At 33.2% G+C, this 23035-nt stretch overlaps 1 protein-coding gene across 1 annotated transcript; it reads left to right on the forward strand.

Annotated features, from left to right (window-relative positions):
- The first annotated feature begins 1860 nt into the window (after window positions 1-1860).
- Window positions 1861-22968, forward strand: LOC128171840 (signal peptide peptidase-like 2B). The gene is made up of 14 exons (XM_052837614.1): window positions 1861-2020; window positions 2322-2444; window positions 7239-7424; window positions 8590-8679; window positions 9059-9198; window positions 10009-10181; window positions 15175-15268; window positions 16081-16194; window positions 16405-16486; window positions 17193-17267; window positions 19185-19350; window positions 20371-20448; window positions 21501-21661; window positions 22100-22968. Exons 1-14 carry the CDS (start codon window positions 1958-1960, stop codon window positions 22241-22243), a joined length of 1689 nt encoding a protein of 562 aa, XP_052693574.1. The 5' UTR covers window positions 1861-1957; the 3' UTR covers window positions 22244-22968.
- The last annotated feature ends 67 nt before the right edge of the window (window positions 22969-23035 follow it).

Raw genomic sequence — 23035 nt, forward strand, 5'->3', positions numbered from 1 at the left:
AAGCAGAGCTTTTGAGGAAAGGGTGTGTAGTGACCTTGAACCTATTTTCAGTGAAAAGAAACTGTGAAGGTCATATCAGAATTATATTTTTAAAAATCCTTGTCCGGAGTATATCTTCTCTCCCTTTGCTCCATTCAGCCTCATACTTTACCCACATGATGCCTTTGTTCAAAATATATGCAATGACCTCGAATGATATTTGTAGATGAAGAGTCAAGGTCATATCAGATCACACAAAAATCCATATTTTAAGAGCATAGATTTACTCTCCTTTTAGCCCCTATTTGGCTAATATTTTACCTTTACAGAGTTTATTGGTTAATGGCGTGCAGTGACCTTGAACCAAGTCTGTCAATGTGAAGGTCATAGCAGATCTTTTTAAAATTAGTTTTAAATAGTAGATTATTTTCCAAATATGCTTAATCTTGGTCAGATTGAACAAAAATGCATGTATGTTAGGGGGAATGAAATTGAATTAAAAGTTCTATGCCAGCTGGAAAAATTTCAAGTTATAGGTCAAGGTCAAAGCAGAATTCTCTGAAATAACATAAGCGGGGCCCTTTGAAATGTTCACCATTTCAATGTTGTCTGGTTCATAGTAATTTTACTTAGAAAATATTCACAGAAGTACAGTAAAGTAAACTTAACATCGATAAGTTTCTGACAATTAATGACGCAACGAGCACACAGTACGAAAGGTCAACCTTTTGAAAAGCAGTGAAGAGGAAAAGTTGCTCAGAATTATGTTTTAAACAAAATTGATTTTTTACATAAATTTTAATTTTGCATTCTGGGTTAAGAAAAAAGATGTTAGTTCAAGGTAAAGTAAACTTGTACCTAAAATGAAGTCAAATTTGTTAAGTCGTACTTAAACACATTGGTTTTTTTGTTAAGTCGTTCTTGAAATGGTTAAGGGTTTTTGGTTAAGTCGTACTTAAAAACATTCGGATCATGTTAAGTTGTACCAAGAATCATTCGATTTTTTTTAATCTTTTTGTACTTAGGCTTCTTTGTTACTAGATTAAGAACTCTGCTTCTTAGACGTACTTCTAGCGTTGCTTTCGACATTAGCGGAAAACCCACTCGTTGCTTTGCAACGAGCTTTGCTCTAGTTTTTTATAGTGTTCATACAGCAGATCTAGAAATCAATAACAACAAATTAAAATATACCGATATATTATAATTCAACATCATGTTATAATAACAAACAAAAACAAAAAAGTTTAATTTTTTTTAAAAAGACCACCAGTTGGATTTGAACCCAAAACACTGAATGTATATATATTCAATAATCCAGAACGAAACCACTGAGCTATGCGAGACTTGTAAATATATGCTCTATAAAGTACTGTTTGAAACAACACTGTCATATCAATAGACTTAGTTTTTTATCCTTCAAAAATAATTTGAAAAAGTACATAATTAGTCATCTCTGGATCATCTCTCCATCTTTTTTTAAAAAGCGACATTTTTAATGTTGGAATATGTTATCTTTACACGTTTCAAATCTGTGGAGAGAAGACCCAGAGACAACAAAATCATTTAAAAACAGTTGTAAATAAGTAAGATTTTGCATGAATTGCATCGTGTTGCTATATTTAGACCCATATTATAATAAAACCTTTTGCATTTCAAATATTTTTCCACTCATTCCACATCCAACAGAAACCAAATAACGGTTATAATTCGAAAAATATTCAAAATTAATTGATGAATTTTTCACTCTCCTTGTGCGCCCAGATTCCTGCCGAATCTACATCTTAAGCGCCCACATTCTTTTGTATACGGGTTGACCTGTATACGAGTTGGTCTGTGTACGACGTGACCGGACACCGTTCATGCGCATTCCGCCAGATTCGGAAACCTCGGGACATTTCCCACAAAACAGTGCGCTTTCTCACCGAAAACGAAAGTTGTTGAAAGTTTTTATTTTGGGGAATATCACTAACACGACAATATGACACGGACGTGTGTGCCATGCATTGTTTTTATCGTTGTGTTTTGTAATAGAATCAACAAGGTAAGATCTAAAACTGTAATACATTTATTTTTTTTCGGGTAAAAGTGGGAGTTGTTTATGGCCTCTTGAATTGATTGTCACAATAACTTAACGTATGTACTTACTGAAAAATTTTATTACATTTATTACATAATAAATTATATTTACAATTGAAACAAAGCTTTTCTCTCTCTGTCTCTGTCTCTGTCTATCTCTGTCTCTCTCTCTCTCTCTCTCTCTCTCTCTCTCTCTCTCTCTCTCTCTCTCTCTCTTATAGCGATGAATTGTCTTGTACAATACTGCCCTTCCTGTGTTCTTACAGGTGCTTGGAGAGGATGGGGTGATTTACTCCAGACCATCCACCCACACGGCGGACTGGGGCGACCATTTCTGTATCAGCTTTGATCCTCAGTTCCACCCCCTCCCAGAGGAGAAATCAAAGGCAGTAAGTTTCCAGTCATGTAAATAGATATTCTGATATATAGATATTATATATATTTTGACGCGCATTAAAAAATAATAACTACTCCCTTGTACACTTGGCATCAATGGCTGAAATTAACATTGGAAAGTCCCGTAGACTTTCAAAATCGGCTCGTACATGACAATTAGGTAAATTATGCGACAAAATTACTGTTATTTTGCTTGGGAATTTTTGATAACTTAAAAATCTATTCAATTTACTAAAAAATTCTCTAATATAAATTGACAATTGTCAATTTATCTCGGAATAAAAAACCCGGGACAGACTATAGCAGTATGATAGAGACAGTACCCAAACTTGTGTATAATTATACTGAGAGATAGTCTTGTACATGTACATGTATATTGATATGTGGAAAATATTAAACTTAGAGGCATTTAGTTCATTAACATGAAATTGACTAGATTGTAGATCTTGTTATTATGATAACAACATACCTAGAGTACAAGAAAGACTAAGTATTTAAACACGTATGTCTACGAGTATGTGTAAATTTAAGTATATATATTCCAAACACTGCATTTTGTTGAATAAGCTGCGCAACAAATTATACATGCAGAATGTTTGATGTGTATTAAATACACAGCACTGTTTAGACTTACTATGAAAATATCAGCGGATTTAAACGTTCATAAAACGATGCATCTATTATTAAAAAATATTTATATGAAGTTATTTTATCATGATATAAATGTGATATTAAATGAAGCAAAATGATAGTTTGTATAACACTAAGTGTTTAAGATTATAATATTCTGTTCATTAATAAAATGCATTTTTCCATGTTAAAAAATTGTTTGATCTGCCTCTCTCTACACAAAACAACACATTTGAATTTATACAAGCTGAGGATTCTTTCACACAGGTTTTAGCTCTCCATGCTGATTCTCAAAATTTACAGAATGACGTCACATCGACCATCAATCATTTTTTTATATTTATCGTTGTTGGACTTATTTGACCTCAAATTTGCAGGCATAGGTAATTTTTAACGTAGTTTAATGTATTCACACCCATAAGAATTGGAAATTATTTTAATTATTAGCATATTTGACGACTTGTTGTTTTGTATGACGTTATAGTTAAAATTTCCAGTACTTTCTGACGACCACAAAGTACGCGGGGGTGTTAAGGAAGCATATGAATTCTGAGTTACATGTAATTTCGTGAAATCACATATCTTAGTTATTATGTACATATTCAATTATCTAAGCAACGAAACGTAGACCAAAATCAAATAAAAATACTGAAGTCATATTTTTTTCAGAAATTAGTTTGTATTACGTAGATTTACACATTGATGACGTCATGACTAAAAGTTGAATGTCGTGTGAATTTGATCGGAAAGCATTGTAAACATATTCAAAATATAACTAATCTAAGAACTCTAATAAAATATTGTGGTGTGATTTATTGAGAATGGAACATAAGAATACTGGGAGAGATAATAGTTTTATCAATCATTCGCTAAAAGGTATGTAAATTTGCTTTTATTTCTCGACCAGGCTTTCCTCTGTCGTTGTTTACGATATAAAAATCCGACTAGAACAACACTACCCCGCATATATTGAACTTGGAATTTTATATGTATCGTTAGTTTGATCAATGCTTAAATTGAAAAGTGCTGCTAGAATCCCATGTTGTGTGTTGTTTTGATGCAACTTGCCGTTTTCCGTACAAACTTTATTAAAGTTGGGAAGGTTTTACGAGAACCGGATGAATAACTATTGAATTAAGAAAAACATAGGATTCTAGCAGCAGTTTTGATTAAACTGAGATGTTTTGCCTTCACTTGGTATGTTTATTTTATTTTGGAAACTGCGGGGTAGTGTTGTTCTATCTCATTTTATGTTAAGGAATATACGTAAGCTATTTATAGTTGTCACGTGATAATGCACCAATGTGGCAGTAATGTACTACCCGATTTTATTGCACTGACATCTTTTTCAAAGGATAATACTAAGTTTTTGGTCGTATTTAAAATAGTTATTTAATTTCACGATTTTGAATATAACAGTCAAAATAAGACGCTAAATTGCCCATATGCTTCCTTAACACCCCCGCGTAAACATTAACAGCGCTGTGTAGGGGATTGCTCTTTAATTACGTGCAGATCAAACATGATGGAGAGGGGGTTCGCTAGAACATTTAAACTTATCAAAGGACTATGTGCAGTATGGTCAAATATCTGCCCCCGATTTCAACCAATTTTTAAATAGTATCATATGCATATAAAAATAAAATCTTCACAAATCATTGTATATGCCTATAACTTTAATTATGATTTTAGTCATCATTGGTCATTCGCTGATTATCTATGGCGTCACCTAAATCGCCCAATTCCCGCAATTTTGCAAACAAATGAAAATATTCTCATTTTTGCTCTATATTTTGCATTTGGAAGTATAGAGCGCAGGTCTGCTCAAGTGCGATTTTTACATATGTTTTTCTTCAGATAGTTATACCCATTATACTAAAATATGGTACTTGAGCAAGCCTGCGCTTGATGTTTCCCAGTCGAAAAACCATAGGAAAAAACCATATTTCGCTACAAAACATCAATTTATCAAAATAATACAAACTTCATGATGTCATTTCTACATTATGACGTCAATGTGGTGATTATCACCACATTGACGTCATAATGTAGAAACTTTTTACACATTTATTTCCAATATGATTTTAACTATCTTTCGCCTTATTTTTAAAGCTCTTTCTAAAACTTTAATTTTGGGGGCAAAAAATGCATAAAACCGCACATAGTCCTTTACACGGTAACTACACCGTTACTGTAATATATATATTACCCATAATTAGCCGTGGACCCCCCCCCCCCCTTTAAAGCATAACCTCTCTTTTAACTCAGATTAAGTTGACAAAGAGATGAAATAAAATTGTCATCTGGGTTTCTTTGTTAAATATTTACACAGAATCAAACTTTTTGTGTAACTCATTAAACACACGTTGCTTCCTTGACAGTAAAGGTGATGTTGAAACCACTCATAAACTGTTGAAACCGTGTTACTAGAGACAGAGTTAGAGCTATTTCCTCCCTCTTGAAAAAAAATATATGACTCCCATTAACACCCCCTCCTCTTCCCCAAATAAGGAAAACTTTCCTGACTAGGTCATACTTCTCTATAAACAAAGGTAAATCAAAGTACCGAAGAACTGACGGGAGTTGATTTTATCGATGTTTATTTATTTTAAAATCAATGATATGTTATTTTGCATAACAAGTTCAGGTAGTTTTTAATCTGTATTTGAATTATGCACATTTTTATAATATGAATTTTCTGACTTTTTCGAGACAAGAATGTTGTTAAAACCCCATATGAATCTTGTTGAGTAATATTTAAAGATAGAATAAATTCAATCAAACTATGTATCAGTGATAGAAATATTTCTGGAAAATTTATTGATTCATGCAATATTGAACTACCAAACGCTCGGATGTCGCCGTTAATCCCCGACAAGCAAGAGAGACTCTCCACTTGTCAGAGATTTACGGACTCCGAGACAGCCGAGCGTCGAGTTGAACAATCTGGCGTAGGAATACATACAACTACAAAAAATATCTAAATTGTTCGTACCATTTAAAATCTTACTATTTTCAAGGTATTTATAAATATGTTTCCTTGGAAAACAATGCTTTAGCATACATTACTTCGAATTTATCAATTATTCTCAAGAACTTATTCTTGTCAGCGGCGATGATTTGTGCTTTGGTCCAAACACTGTTTCACTTTCGGTTTGTCAGAGTAACTGCATAGGAGAGTTGATTAAAATCAACTCTCAAAAATGTGTTTACAATTGTTTGCAAAATTTAGAATGAAAAATAAAAGTTAAACAAGAGCTTGACTTAGTTAAACCACTCATAAACTGTTGAAACCGTGTTACTAGAGACAGAGTTAGAGCTATTTCCTCCCTCTTGAAAAAAAATACATGACTCCCATTAACACCCCCCTCCTCTTCCCCAAATAAGGAAAACTTTCCTGACTAGGTCATACTTCTCTATAATCAAAGGTAAAAAATGTGTTTACAATTGTTTGCAAAATTTAAAATAAAAAATAAAAGTTGACCAAGAGCTTGACTTAGTTAAAATTTTATTAAAAAAGCATAATTATACATGTATTTTTTTTTGGGATGCTATCATTGTGTAAATAACTATTTGTATGGCAGCGAGTTCACTTATACATGGAGTCTATGAACTTGTTTCCCATCCTTTTGTCTTGTTTCAATCAAATATGTTCAAGGCAATTTAAATCGTTTGTGCTGGTCAGACCAGTAGTAAGCTGAATCCTGGTATGGGCTGTGTTTTAAAAAAAAGAAATTATGACTAGCTTGTATATATTTTTAGTATCATGGAATGATCTTTCACGAACAATATTTATATAAAACCATTACCTTACCCTTAATATTGATTTCTTTAGTTATATTTCACAGCCATTAAATGCAAATACATGTATTTATAAGTTTGTGATTCATAAGCATTCATTAATTTTGTAGTAAGTTATAAGTTGTTTTGTTAAACCCAGCCCTGACCTGGTCCCTCATTATTGCTCCCATCCCATTACACATTCACTTCAAAGAAAGTCTACAGCTATTTATACTTTTTGAACATAAATAAACTTGCCTATTTAAGCATTTTATGAAATTATAGTAAAAGAGATCCCAGTATAGTAAATTGATTGATCTGCTAGCATAATGAGCCTTTTTTTGAGCTTGTTTCTTCATCATTTTATCGTTTTACAGATGGTCAATAGCCTGGTTGACCTTTCCTCGGATCATGGCTGCTTCAACAGCTCTGCCTACACCAACGACACAAATGTCAAGGACAGCGTTGTGGGCGTGGCCCGCGGAGTCTGTACGTTCTCCGAGAAAGCCATGATGGCCCAGAGATACGGAGCGGCCGGGATACTGATCGTGTCCACACAGAAGGTAGGGTACCAGTTGACATAAAAGTGTGGCCAGGGTACTAGATTACCTGTGACACAGAATACTCAGTATGCATTAACCTAAGGTTGTAGCAGCTACCTAGCTCTACCTAGCTGCTGTGACTTTCAACAAAAAGCTAGCATTGAATTAACAAGCATTAAGGAAGGAGTCTTCTTGTTATCAAACATACTTAATAAATTCAACATGTTGAAAGCAAGTTATCTATTCACAAGAGATGAATGGTCTTGTATTGGGTATATCACTGAGTATGTGTTATTTCTTGATAAATTATGGGGCACAGCGGCCGGGATACTGATCGTGTCCACACAGAAGATAGGGTACCAGGTGACATAAAAGTGTTGCCAGGGTACTAGATTACCTGTGACACAGAGTACTCAGTATGCATTAACCTAAGATCAAAGCAGCTACCTAGCTCTACCTAGCTGCTGTGATCTTGAAATATCTTGAAATATAAGCTAGCATAGTATTAACAAGAAATAATTCACTCGGTGTGTTAGATACAACCTAGCTATCTAACGTAGTAGGCTAGCTAGGCTAGCTGCTACAATCTTTAATGCTGCCAAGAAGGTACAATACCGATCAGACCCAACCTAGCAGAAAGTAAACCCCAACCCTGGGTTTACTTTCTGGGTTTACTCAAAGTAAGTAAACCCAAAGTAAACCCCGAGTGGACCCAAAGTTTCAAAAAGTAAACCCAGAGTAAACCCCAAGTAAACCCCAAAAGTAAATCCAGGGTTTAGTTGGGGTTTACTCTGGTGTTAGGTTGGGTCTAATCGGTACTGTATGTGTATTGTAGGGGAGGCTAGCAGGTGACAGGGTACCTAGTCTAGTTAAATGTTTTCTATTGAAGAAAAGAGAAATGACGTATTTTGATCTTTTCGATTTTGAAATTTAACATGTTGAAAGCAAATTATCTATTCACAAGAGATAAATGATTGTGAATTGCATATACCACTGAGTACGAGTACTTTCTTAATAAATAATGGGGCACATCAGATTGGAGAATCTGGCTATGCATACCCCTACCCACAGAGCTAGGTGATTCAAACGGAAAGAAATATTAAATCAGTTCTTCCAATAGTTTCCTCGCTCTTTATGCTAAATTAAAGGGCAGCCGTCACATGTGTGCCAATGTTGTTGATTTCAGGTGTATCCTCGAGCCAATCAGACATCGGACTACGACACGGTCAAGGTCATAGTAGCCAGTATCTCGGAGACGGACTACGCTGACATACTGGTATAGCCTCCATACAGCATCACGAAAAAATTTCAAAATTTTCTTTAATATCCAATCACCTTGATTAAATCTTAAATTTTTAATTAACCACTTTAAAAAATTTCAAAATTTTTTCATTTTGATTCACTTTAATTAATTTAAAAGATGTTTTATTTGCTGCTCCAGGGATGTGTTTGAAATTATTGAAATTGATTTAAAAAATTCTGTTTAGTAATTGATATTTAGAATGATAAAAAGTTCAAATTTTATCTTAGAGTCTTATTGATAAAAATATGTAATATGCTATTTGAGTTCCACAACGCCTGAGGTAATGTTCAAGATTTATACATATTACGATTAATATATGTACCTATCACATCAGCATTTGTTTTCTGTTCAGCGAGAGGGCCCTTCTATTGATGTCATTATGATATCTCCGAAGACCTCCAGATTTGACCCGTGCACCATCGTTATCTTCCTGCTGGCCATGTTCTGTATCAGTGTGGGGGGATATTGGGCGGGGACAAGCTCAGTCCAGGGGTGAGTATCTGTATAGTGTTTGGGGGGGGGATACTGGGCGGGGACCAGCTCAGTCGAGGGGTGAGTATCTATGTAGTGTTGGGGGGGGGGGGGGTACTGGGCGGGGACAAGCACAGCCCAGGGGTGAGTATCTGTATAGTGTTTGGGGGGGGGGATACTGGGCGGGGACTAGCACAGTCTACGGGTGAGTATCTGTGCAGTATTGTGGTGGGGGCCAAGGAGAATACCTGGCAGGGACAAGCACAGCCCAGGGATGAGAATATGTGTAGTGTTGGGGGTGGGTGGGTTTGGGGGGATAGAATTATACAGCCAAGGGGTCAGTATCTGTTTGGGGTGGGGGCCAATGAGAATTCTAGGTACTGGGCGGGGACCAGTACAGTCTACGGGGTGAGTAGCAGTGTAGTGGTGGGGGTGGGGTGGGGGGGGTGGTAGTTTTATACTTTGTGTAGTGGGTATTGAACTGTTAGGGGTGTAACTGAGTTTTGAATTGAAGTCTAGCAGATAACTCTGCATTACAGCAAAACTCGGTTATAACGAAGTCACTGGGACCTAAGAAATTACTTCGTTATATCCGTTATTCGTTATAACCGTATAAGAAATTCATTAAATTTACATAGCTGGGGATCCAAGATGACTTTGCTATATCCGTGAATTCGCAATATCCATGTTCGTACTAAACGAGTTTTACTGTATACAGTAGGCAAGCTAACTGAGTATTGTATGGATGGGTGGGGGTATGAAAATTTATGCTGATATACACATTTTGTTGAATTTGAAGCATTTTAATATGTACGAATATTTTGGTCACAGTGCAAGGAAACCAAAGTCTTCATCCAAGAAATCTACCAGGTCTGGTGAAGATGACAGGAGCGATGATGCTAAAGATGATGAAGATCTAGACATTACCATTCCCAAGGTCATCATCTTCTTCATCATGGTGTGTGCCTTCCTTGTCCTCCTCTACTTCTTCTACGAGTATCTAGGTAGGTGTCTACATGTACAGAATGTTATAGTGATGTATACATGTATAGAAATCTACAGGTAAAGCTAATAGAGAGGTTTTATATTTTAACACAATTCACTCTATAAAGGTTTTTCATTATTTAAGAGAGGTTTTATATTCACTGTATGGTGTTCTTTTTTCAATATAAAAAGGTTTGTCAACGATATTTTACAATAGAGAGGTATATTTTGTTTCAGTATTCATGATATTTTTTTTTTTTCAGCCTTGCTGGTACAGCTGGTCTTTTGTTTTATCTAATATAGAGAGGTTTATTTTGTTTCAGTTTACAAGGTTATGGGACTTACCTCAAAGTTGCTGTTATTCACTTGTTGATATATTTACTATAGAGACAGGCTATATACTCACCATAGAGATGCTTCAAATTCACGTTAGAGAGGTTGATTCTATGCCAGTGTACATGTACGTGCTAATCGGACCTTTCTTTCTAGCGGTGATTGTGGGGTTCTTGTCAATTTTGCTATAGAGAGGTTTTTAACCGGGTTTTCCGACGGAAAAATCCGGTTATTAAAATGGTGAAAATGGTGGGCGGGCGGCTGCCAAAAGGGTACCCTCATTTTACGGATAACTCCTCCTACAGTTTTCAAGATAGAAAGTTGTTCTTTTGCAGATTAATTGTACATATATCAGAGGTGTGCATATTGCTAGGATTTCGATCTTCGATAATTTATTGAAAAAATACCAGCTTTTGAAGTTAGTCATTTTTTGGCAAAATATTGCATATAGGGTACCCTCATTGTACGGATAACCCCTCCTACAGTTTTCAAGATAAGAAGTTGTTCTTTTGCAGATCAATTGAACATATATCAGAGGTGTGCATATTGCAAGGATTTTGATTTCCGATAATTTATCGAAAAAATACTAGCTTTTGAACTTAATCATTTTTTGGCAAAATATTGCATATAGGGTACCCTCATTGTACGGATAACTCCTCCTACAGTTCTCAAGATAGGAAGATGTTCTTTTGCAGATCAATTGTACATATATCAGAGGTGTGCACATTGCTAGGATTTTGATTTCTGATAATTTATGAAAAAAATACTGGCTTTTGAACTTAGTCATTTTTTGGCAAAATATTGCATATAGGGTACCCTCATTGTACGGATAACTCCTCCTACAGTTCTCAAGATAGGAAGTTGCTCTTTTGCAGATCAATTGTACATATATCAGAGGTGTGCATAATGCTAGAATTTTGATTTCTGATAATTTATGAAAAAAATTCCAGCTTTTGAACTTAGTTATTTTTTGGCAAAATGTTACATATAGGGTTCTCCATTTCACTGGATATGGGTTGACATGGATTATGGATACAGTTCACATAAAAGAAAACCACGTTTGCTGTCACATTGACAGTTTTTCACTTGTTTAATTCATTATTCATCATTCAGACTTTGGAGATATTTATCTACTAGAGTATGTACATGGTAAACAACTTTTCTGTTTGGTGGGGATGGGTAGAACATATCTTGTATATATCCACTATAGAGAGGTTTAATCATGTTTATATTCACTGTAGAGAGGTTTTATCATGTTTATATATATTCACTATAGAGAGGTTTTATCATGTTTATATTCACTATAGAGAGGTTTTATCATGTTTTGATATATTCACTTTAGAGAGGTTTTATCATGTTTATGTTCACTATAGAGAGGTTTTATCATGTTTTAATATATTCACTATAGAGAGGTTTTATCATGTTTATGTTCACTATAGAAAAGTTTTATCATGTTTTAATATATTCACTATAGAGAGGTTTTATCATGTTTATGTTCACTATAATCAACTTGATTCTGCTACAGTACACATGGTATGGGCCTTCTCTATCTTGTGGGAACAGTTGATATGTCCCATGTTATATTCACTATGTGTAGAGTCTATTGTATATACTATAGAAATGTGGATTATATTACAGTATATATAGTGGTCAGATTTATCTACCTCGCGGGGAGGGCCGGTCATTTGTTATATTTACTATGTAGAGTCTATTGTATATACTATAGCGAGGTTCATTCTATTGTTATATTTCCATAACTATGAAGAGTCTATTGTATATACTATAGCGAGGTTCATTCTATTGTTATATTACTGTAACTATGAAGATTCTATTGTGTATATTATAGCGAGGTTCATTCTATTGTTATATTACCGTAACTATGTAGAGTCTATTGTATATACTATAGCGAGGTTCATTCTATTGTTATATTACAGTAACTATGTAGAGTCTATTGTTTATGCTATAGCGAGGTTCATTCTATTGTTATATTACTGTAACTATGAAGATTCTATTGTATATACTATAGCGAGGTTCATTCTATTGTTATATTACCGTAACTATACAGAGTCTATTGTATATACTATAGCGAGGTTCATTCTATTGTTATATTACAGTAACTATGAAGATTCTATTGTTTATACTATAGCGAGGTTCATTCTATTGTTATATTACCATAACTATGAAGAGTCTATTGTATATACTAAAGCGAGGTTCATTCTATTGTTATATTACCGTAACTATACAGAGTCTATTGTATATACTATAGCGAGGTTCATTCTATTGTTATATTACAGTAACTATGAAGATTCTATTGTATATACTATAGCGAGGTTCATTCTATTGTTATATTACCATAACTATGAAGAGTCTATTGTATATACTATAGCGAGGTTCATTCTATTGTTATATTACCTGACTATGAAGAGTCTATTGTATATACTATAGCGAGGTTCATTCTATTGTTATATTACCGTAACTATACAGATTCTATTGTTTATACTATAGCGAGGTTCATTCTATTGTTATATTACCTGACTATGAAGAGTCTATTGTATATACTATAGCGAGGTTCATTCTATTGTTATATTACTGTAACTATACAGAGTCTATTGTGTATACTATCGCGAGGTTCATTCTATTGTTATATTACCGTAACTATACAGAGTCTATTGTTTATACTATAGCGAGGTTCATTCTATTGTTATATTACCGTAACTATACAGAGTCTATTGTTTATACTATAGCGAGCTTCATTCTATTGTTATATTACTGTAACTATGAAGAGTCTATTGTATATACTATAGCGAGGTTCATTCTATTGTTTTATTACCGTAACTATACAGAGTCTATTGTATATACTATAGCGAGGTTCATTCTATTGTTATATTACTGTAACTATACAGAGTCTATTGTTTATACTATAGCGAGGTTCATTCTATTGTTATATTACCGTAACTATACAGAGTCTATTGTTTATACTATAGTGAGGTTCATTCTATTGTTATATTACCGTAACTATACAGAGTCTATTTTGTATACTATAGCGAGGTTCATTCTATTGTTATATTACCGTAACTATACAGAGTCTATTGTGTATACTATAGCGAGGTTCATTCTATTGTTATATTACCCGACTATGAAGATTCTATTGTATATACTATAGCGAGGTTCATTCTATTGTTATATTACCGTAACTATACAGAGTCTATTGTGTATACTATAGCGAGGTTCATTCTATTGTTATATTACCTGACTATGAAGAGTCTATTGTATATACTATAGTGAGGTTCATTCTATTGTTATATTACTGTAACTATACAGATTCTATTGTTTATACTATAGCGAGGTTCATTCTATTGTTATATTACCGTAACTATACAGAGTCTATTTTGTATACTATAGCGAGGTTCATTCTATTGTTATATTACCGTAATTATACATAGTCTATTGTGTATACTATAGTGAGGTTCATTCTATTGTTATATTACCTGACTATGAAGAGTCTATTGTGTATACTATAGCGAGGTTCATTCTATTGTTATATTACCGTAACTATACAGAGTCTATTGTGTATACTATAGCGAGGTTCATTCTATTGTTATATTACCGTAACTATGTAGAGTCTATTGTATATACTATAGTGAGGTTCATTCTATTGTTTTATTACTGTAACTATACAGAGTCTATTGTTTATACTATAGCGAGGTTCATTCTATTGTTATATTACCGTAACTATACAGAGTCTATTGTATATACTATAGCGAGGTTCATTCTATTGTTATATTACCGTAACTATACAGAGTCTATTGTATATACTATAGCGAGGTTCATTCTTTTGTTATATTACTGTAACTATGAAGAGTCTATTGTATATACTATAGCGAGGTTCATTCTATTGTTTTATTACCGTAACTATACAGAGTCTATTGTATATACTATAGCGAGGTTCATTCTATTGTTATATTACTGTAACTATACAGAGTCTATTGTTTATACTATAGCGAGGTTCATTCTATTGTTATATTACCTGACTATGAAGAGTCTATTGTATATACTATAGCGAGGTTCATTCTATTGTTATATTACCGTAACTATACAGAGTCTATTGTATATACTAAAGCGAGGTTCATTCTATTGTTATATTACCGTAACTATACAGAGTCTATTGTATATACTATAACGAGGTTCATTCTATTGTTATATTACTGTAACTATGAAGATTCTATTGTATATACTATAGCGAGGTTCATTCTATTGTTATATTACCGTAACTATACAGAGTCTATTGTATATACTATAGCGAGGTTCATTCTATTGTTATATTACTGTAACTATGAAGATTCTATTGTAAATACTATAGCGAGGTTCATTCTATTGTTATATTACCGTAACTATGAAGATTCTATTGTATATACTATAGCGAGGTTCATTCTATTGTTATATTACTGTAACTATGAAGATTCTAATGTGTATACTATAGCGAGGTTCATTTTATTGTTATATTACCGTAACTATGAAGATTCTATTTTGTATACTATAGCGAGGTTCATTCTATTGTTATATTACAGTAACTATGTAGAGTCTATTGTGTATACTATAGCGAGGTTCATTCTATTGTTATATTACCGTTACTATGTAGAGACTATTGTGTATACTATAGCGAGGTTCATTCTATTGCAGTATACGTGGTTATTGGAATGTTCTGCCTCGCGGGGACAGTTGGTCTCTACTCCTGTCTGGAACCTCTCTGGGACAGGATTCCATGGACAAGCAGGTGATTACAAAGTTCAGACATTGATTTTATTTGTTTATTGAAAGTGTTAAAGGTTCTTCGGACAAGATCCATATCTATACAAATTATCAAAGGTTATAAAGTTCATATCCCAGTGAAATTTTATTTACTTTATTGAAGTTCATATCTTGAAAAAATAAACATTATCATGTTTTTAAAACCAGTAAAATCAGCAATCAAATCAGAAGCTACTGTAAATTTCTTTATTTATGCAAGTCCTTAATTCCACAGTACCACTGTTTTGTATCAAAATGCGAGAATATAAAATAGCGAATTAGCGATCACAAATTTTTTGTTAAAATCTCCTGTAGCTCAAAACTGTCAAAAAAATAAATGCGAGATTTTAAAATTAATGAAGGTTGCTTCCCGCGATTTTACGCCGAAATGAATTCCTTGCATTTAATTAGGAATCTACAGTATTTAGATGATCATTGCTGTGTGCAGAGAACAAAGGTCGACAACTCATACAGCTGTATATAATCGGTGAAGTGATAAAAAAATTATCAACTATCTTTCTGTCAATAAAATTGAAATTCCAAAGCGGATGAATATATCAGCAAAAAAAATTTATTAGCATTGATTTCATGTTAAATTGAGTAGGCATGTTTCTATCATATCTTAATGTCACTGGTGTTAAAAATTAAACATACATGTACTTTTGAAGAAAACTCACACACAGTGATCTACTACCTGTTTGCAATAAAATCAAAATTCATTGTATTAGGCTTTCACATCAGCGCTTTTTTGAATTAAGTCCTCACTATTATAAATAAATTGTGTTGCCATGGTTACAGGTTTCCAGAGAACAGAATTCCGATCCTGAGCCACCGGCCCCTGTACAGGAACATCCTCCTGGGACTCCTGTGTATGGGGGTCGCGATATTTTGGGGGGTTCAGAGAAATGAAAGGTAGCATTATTTCATTTCATTTTACATTGTGTACTTTTCTCTTTAAAATTATAACAACTGAACTTGCTGTTACATCTAGAAAACGTTTGCTCTGAAATAATTTCATTGCTATTTGTCTTACATGGTGAATGATGAGGGATACAATTCTCTTTCTGAGTTTAAAAAAGATTATAACTTTATTATTAATAATTATCAATTACTGATTTACAGCTATGCATGGGTTATACAGGACATTTTGGGGACAGCTTTTTGCATAAACATCTTAAAAACTTTGAAACTGCCAAACCTAAAGGTGAGTTTAAAGAAAAAAAACTGTTTTCATTCTGTAATGCTGTAAAACGTACTATTATAATGCTGTAAAGCTTACTATGAAGGAACACCAGTATTGACGTGTTACACCCATTTAAAGTGGCAGTTTCACTTGATAAACTACTTACAAAGGAACATATCGGTGCCCTTCAAATCATTTTGTGATAAGATGTAAAATTTTGTGCCTATAAAATTTCTCGCAAAAATACCAAAAGATTTCATATAAAAGAAGTACATGTAAGAGTTGTATATAATATTGGTCTCAAGTTGGGGAAGTTGCCATAGGCGTCATACAAGATATTGGTCAGAAATCATTTTTTTTATCTGCAGTTTTAATGCATAATTTTGTCTGTTGATAAATCTAAAATACAGAATATCCGGTTATTATCTAGATGATCTAATTTTCGTTTTTTCCTTGATCTCTTTTAAATTGCAAATAATCGATAACGCATAAATTATATCCGTTAACATTTTCTTTAAAAAACTTTTTAGATCGCAAAAAATGATTGACACATAAAAATTATTATAAATGTTACAGATTTTCCCCATTTTTGCAAAATTTGTGACACACCAAAAAAATTAATGTACGGTATATATAATCCAAGGATTTAAGGCTATTTATTTATATTGATGAGATAAACATGATATTGTTGTAAATATATTGATGTTGATTGTTCCCCTGTCTACAGATCTGTGTTGTGTTAATGGTGCTACTCTTCTTCTATGACATCTTCTTTGTGTTCATCACCCCGTACATTACCTCTGTAAGTATACTGTGTTACACAGAGAGAGAGAGAGAGAGAGAGAGAGAGACAGACAGAGAGAGTACATTACCTCTGTAAGTATACCATGTCAGAGAGAGAGAGAGAGAGAGAGAGACAGAAACAGACAGACAGAGAAAGAGAGAGAGACAGACAGAGAAAGAGAGAGAGTATAGATTACCTCTGTAAGTATACTGTGTCAGAGAGAGAGAAAAGAAAGAAATAGAGAGTACATTACCTCTGTAAGAATACTATGTCAGAGAGAGAGAGAGAGAAGAGAGAGAGAGAGAGAGGAATTATACATTGCACACAAAAATTAGATTTTATGATTAATACATGCACACAGTTATATGTAAATTGACATTTTATCATATATACTATATTATACTATATTTTACTTTAAAGCTACTGAGACACAATCTAAACACTTGTTTCTGGAAGTTTTATCATAAGATGTTTTGTGGCAGACAAATGTCTAATGCACAACAGTGAAACCTGCTATGTACTTAATTAAGAAGTAAGGAATCATTTTTTGAATATTATGAGGTGATAATTTTGGTCGGGGCGTGGTTAAATCCAATAATTTATAATAATTTATAATAGATTTGACCATGCTCCCACCGAAATTATCACCTCTAAATATTCAAAAAATGATTCCCTATTACTTATATTTATATTATTGGGAGTTGATTTTAATCAACTCTCCTATGCAGTTACTCAGACAAACCGAAAGTGAAACAGTGTTTGGACCTCAGCACAAATCATTGCTGCTGACAAGACTTAGTTCTTAAAAATAATTGATAAATTCGATGTAATGCATGCTAAAGCATTGTTTTTCAAGGAAACTTATTTATAAATACCTTGAAAATAGTCAGATTTTAAATGGTACGAACAATTTAAATATTTTTTGTAGTCGTATGCATGTATTCCTACGCCAGAGTTCAATATAGTCTCGTTCAACTCGACGTTCGGCTGTCTCCGTAAATCTTTGTCGGAGATTTACGGTGTCAGCCGAGCGTTTGGTTTAACGAGACTAGAGTTCAATATTGCTTGGATCCATACAATTTTCAAGAAATATTTCTATTACTGATACATAGTTTGATTGAATTAATTTTATCTTTAAATATTATTTAACATGATTCATATGGGGGTTTCTCGACATTTTTGTCGAAAAAGTCCAAAAATTCATATAATTACAAAAATGTGCGTAATTCAAATTAGAAACTACATGTACTTGTCATGCAAAATAACACATCATTGATTTTAAAATAAATAAACATTGACAAAATCAACTCCCGTCAGTTCTTCAGTACTTTGATTTCCAATTTGTACACTTTATAAAACAACATTATTTTATCTTTAAATATTATTTAACATGATTCATATGGGGGTTTCTCGACATTTTTGTCGAAAAAGTCCAAAAATTCATATAATTACAAAAATGTGCGTAATTCAAATTAGAAACTACATGTACTTGTCATGCAAAATAACACATCATTGATTTTAAAATAAATAAACATTGACAAAATCAACTCCCGTCAGTTCTTCAGTACTTTGATTTCCAATTTGTACACTTTATAAAACAACATTATTTTAAAACCACTATTTCATATGTAGCACATGCTATGTATTACTACGCGGCACAGCCAATACCGTGTTTAGGTTATGCTATAAGTCGCGCCCATTTTGTGTCACTCATGTTTTATAAAGTTATTGGGTTTTAAGATTCAAAATTGATTTGTAATGTTATCACAGACAAAGACAGTTGAAAATTTATATATTGGTCTTTGCAAAGAAAAAAATACTGTAGCATAAATAAAACACCAAGAATGACCTGCATTTGAAAAACTAAATAGTAACAAAATCAATTTAATTGATTTCTGTGTTGACATCTGTTTATTTATGCTGTACAATTTTCAGTCAGGGGAAAGCATCATGGTGAAGGTTGCCACCGGAGGGTCATCGGGGTCGTCGTCAGGGGAACAGATCCCCATGGTGTTCAAGGTCCCACGCCTTGGCAGCTCCCCTTTGAAGGTGTGCGGCCTGCCCTACTCCTTGCTGGGGTTTGGTGACATCATAGTCCCAGGTAATTATGACACCCTGTGACAACTGTGAACTATCTTAAGAGATCTATTCCTAAACCCAGAAAAATTGAGCAATGTTATTTTTTTTTATGTGAATCCTTGCAATTTCTACTTGCCCATCAATCATTCTATCAGTCAAACTGCAAGTTAATCAAAAACTAATTTGAATTCAATTAATATTCTAAATATATTATGGGTTTTTTTCTTGTTTTAAACAACTTATTAATGCACTGTATAGTACATCTTTATCTTTCCAGATATGTACATTAGGCCACATAGAATTAATTTTTAGATTCTCATCCCGGCCCGCCCCTCTAAAACTGGCCCACCACTCAGGATGAGAATCTAAATATTAATTTTTTTAGCCTTATACATATTTTTAAAATGTTGATCACATGTGTTGTTACAATTAGTAGTAGAACCATTTTAACAAGACCTTGGACTTTCAGTATGACATAACTATTTATTTCTTGCATCAAACAAGTTGAAAATGATGCTGGCTTCAAGTGAAATATACACCAACTGTGTAGTTTTAGCTCAAAAGCCAGACAAATCTTGTTGATTTCAAAGAGCCATGACTGAGTGGCCAGCAATGAAATAGACAGTCCTACTTCACAATGCTGTTTGACACCAAGTAACCAAAGTCCAAGCGCTTGTTAAAATTGTTCTATATATTAAAGTTTAAATCTTCTCTATTATGCCAATGAACTGAAATCAATTTATTGGTATAATTTTGTAATACTTAAAACATTATTCAACATTATAGGTTTATCATATCATACAAATTGCTTACAATTATAGAAAAAGATATATCTCAAATAAAGTTGAGTAAACTAAGTTGTAGAGATATTTTCCTAACTGAGAACCATTTGTTATATGGCAAAATAAAATCCGTTAATAGGAATCCTTTTACAAAAGCCCTCCTTCACCCTACCAAATTAGTTGTTTCCCAAGTTTGACGGTACATGTATATACAATTGTAACACCGTCGACAGATAATATGGAGCACTGACTGTTTACAGGGTTACTGGTGTCGTACAACTACAGGTTTGATGTCAGGACCGGGGGCAGATGTCTATACTTTGTATCTACTGTGATAGGTAAGTTTTACAGTAATTTAAATGAAAGTCTTGATTTAACAATGCTCTCTCATCCACTGTTTTGATTATCGACTGTGATAGGTCAGTTTTACATGTTATTTATTTAAAGCTTTGATTTAACAACGCTCTCTCATCCCCTTCTCTGATTCACTACTGTGAGGCTAGTTTTACAGTAATTTAAATGAAAGCCTTGATTTAACAACACTCTCTCATCCCCTGTTCTGATAATCGACTGTGATAGGTCAGTTTGACCTGTGTAACCAAGCAGGAAGGAAATCCATAAGACAGCCGTTTTGTGTAACAGATTGATTAAACGTTTTAAAGCATTGACCTATAAACTAAAAAATCTGTTCTACCACACGTATTTAATTAAAGCTTTGATTTAACAACGCTCTCTCATCCTTTTCTCTGATTCATTTCACAACTTTCATTTTCATAACCCTTTAAATAGATCAATCCACACTTTACAAAAGTTATGTCCCTTGGCCGCCATCTTTGGGGCAAAACTTATAGATTTCTCACAATAGCCTTTGCAGTTTAGAGGTTTGGTACTCAGTCATTTGAAGTTAAAAGTCTGTTTTCTTTGTATATTTTAATTGCCCCAGGATGGGGCAACCCACAGATCGAAGGAATAAATTTAATTCAGAGGGATTTCATCACAGGACACCCAAGTATTTGGTTGCATAAAGAAGGAGAAAGTTGGTTTTTTCCCTTAGGTTGATGCCGCAAAGGGAAACAACTTTTGTAAAGTGTGGATTGGACTATTCAAGTTTACTCAGTGACTGAGACAAAGTTTCTGTCAGGTCAGCCGACCAGTAGAAACTTAAGTTATAAGTTGGTTTTTTTTTTAATGTTTTAAAGAATGAATCTAATTTCAACCTATGTTATACAAGTATAACAGAAACAAGAGCAGTGTAAGCTTTATATACAGCATTCCAGGTTTTGTCCCAGATTACATTAATTAATTATATAATTAATTATTAAGTTAATCAAAACAGGCATTGTAACCAAAATCACCTATAAATCAAAAGAACAAATCGTTTACATTACAGCATATGGTCTAGGACTTATTGCAACATTTTGTGCCCTGTATTTGATGGAAAAGGGCCAACCAGCTTTGCTGTATCTCGTGCCATTTACTCTTATAACAACGTTTGTGATTGGTTGTATCCGAGGTGAAGCAGGTGCCCTTTGGTCTGGTGTCACAAAACAGGTGAATTATTCAAATTTATTATTATCTGATGATTGAAAATTCAAATGATTATGTTTTCCGTTTAAAAAATTTTTCTGCAGTGATTTCTGTTATGATTGTTAATTTGTTATATTATAATATTGATGATATTTCATACAATAGTATAAACTTTCTTAAATTAACTTGAACTCCACAAAGAACTGGATAGTTTTGGCCATTTTAGACCTTATTGATCTTCTTGACAAAAAGAGCTCTGTGTGAAAATGCAGGAAAACACTGGAAAATAAAATAAAATATAGAATTGTTCCTTACTAAATGATAGTCTAAAACTTAACAAGACATCATTTAAATGTTGCCAACACAGCCTCTGTTGAAAACAATACTAGTTTTGAAAATTTTCAGACCAAACTTACCTATAGTAATGGAGAATATAATTAGGTATATTTTACATGCTTATAGGAAATTTACAAGAAAAAGGACTCAAGTTCTCCCGATACAATTCAGGTCGGGGGGTCTGATGGAACAGCAAAGCCAGCAGACCAGACCAGTAATTGCAGCTCTTCCAGTGCAGGGAGTGAAAGTGAACTACTGAGGAAAAAATGAAAATTATGATAGGATTGAAGGTCGCTGGCAATATAAGAAATTCATATCAATTAAGGACAGATTTTAAAGCACTAATTGATATGGGCATAGAATTGTCGAAAGTTATTTTTTAATTTTGGTGTTCATGAATCGCTGGGTGGAGGAGCACAAGGAGTGTTGAAATTGATCAGTTTCTGGATTTCACCATTATAACTTATTTCCCATATCCTCTTTAACCTTTGTTATCTTTGTATTATACATGATATACAACGAAACAATATAATTACTTAGAATCAACAACTGTTATTGCCATGGAAATATGTAAATGAGCAATACTGATCAAGGTCAAAAAACAATATCGAATTAATTGATCTGAATGGTGGGATTTTTTTTTACTACATGTATATTGTAAACTGTTAAAAACACATTTTTTTTCAACATTGACAGAAACAAAATTTATATGCAGTTATGTTTTGAAATTATGAAATTGTTCATGTGTTTGTTGAAATGGATGTGAAGGGGAAAAAACAATTTTCTCTTTAATTTTTGTTTTATTTTGTTGGGTTACTTTTGTTTCTTGTTTTTATTTTAACATCTTTAAAGATGTGAATGTGTATAATTTTAGTATATATTTGTTAAGCAATCATATATTTGAAATTTTTGCGCTTAATTGCTAATCATATTTTATGCGAAATGTATCTTATTTTGTTGACGATTTTTTTTCTAAAATAAATTATAACATTTAATTAAGCGTTACTTTTTATTTTGGTAATGGATTAATGAAGGAAAAATTAAAGAATGAATTAAAAAGCT

The sequence above is a fragment of the Crassostrea angulata genome, chromosome 2, assembly GCF_025612915.1.
Source record: "Crassostrea angulata isolate pt1a10 chromosome 2, ASM2561291v2, whole genome shotgun sequence".
Taxonomy (NCBI): Eukaryota; Metazoa; Mollusca; class Bivalvia; order Ostreida; family Ostreidae; genus Magallana; species Magallana angulata.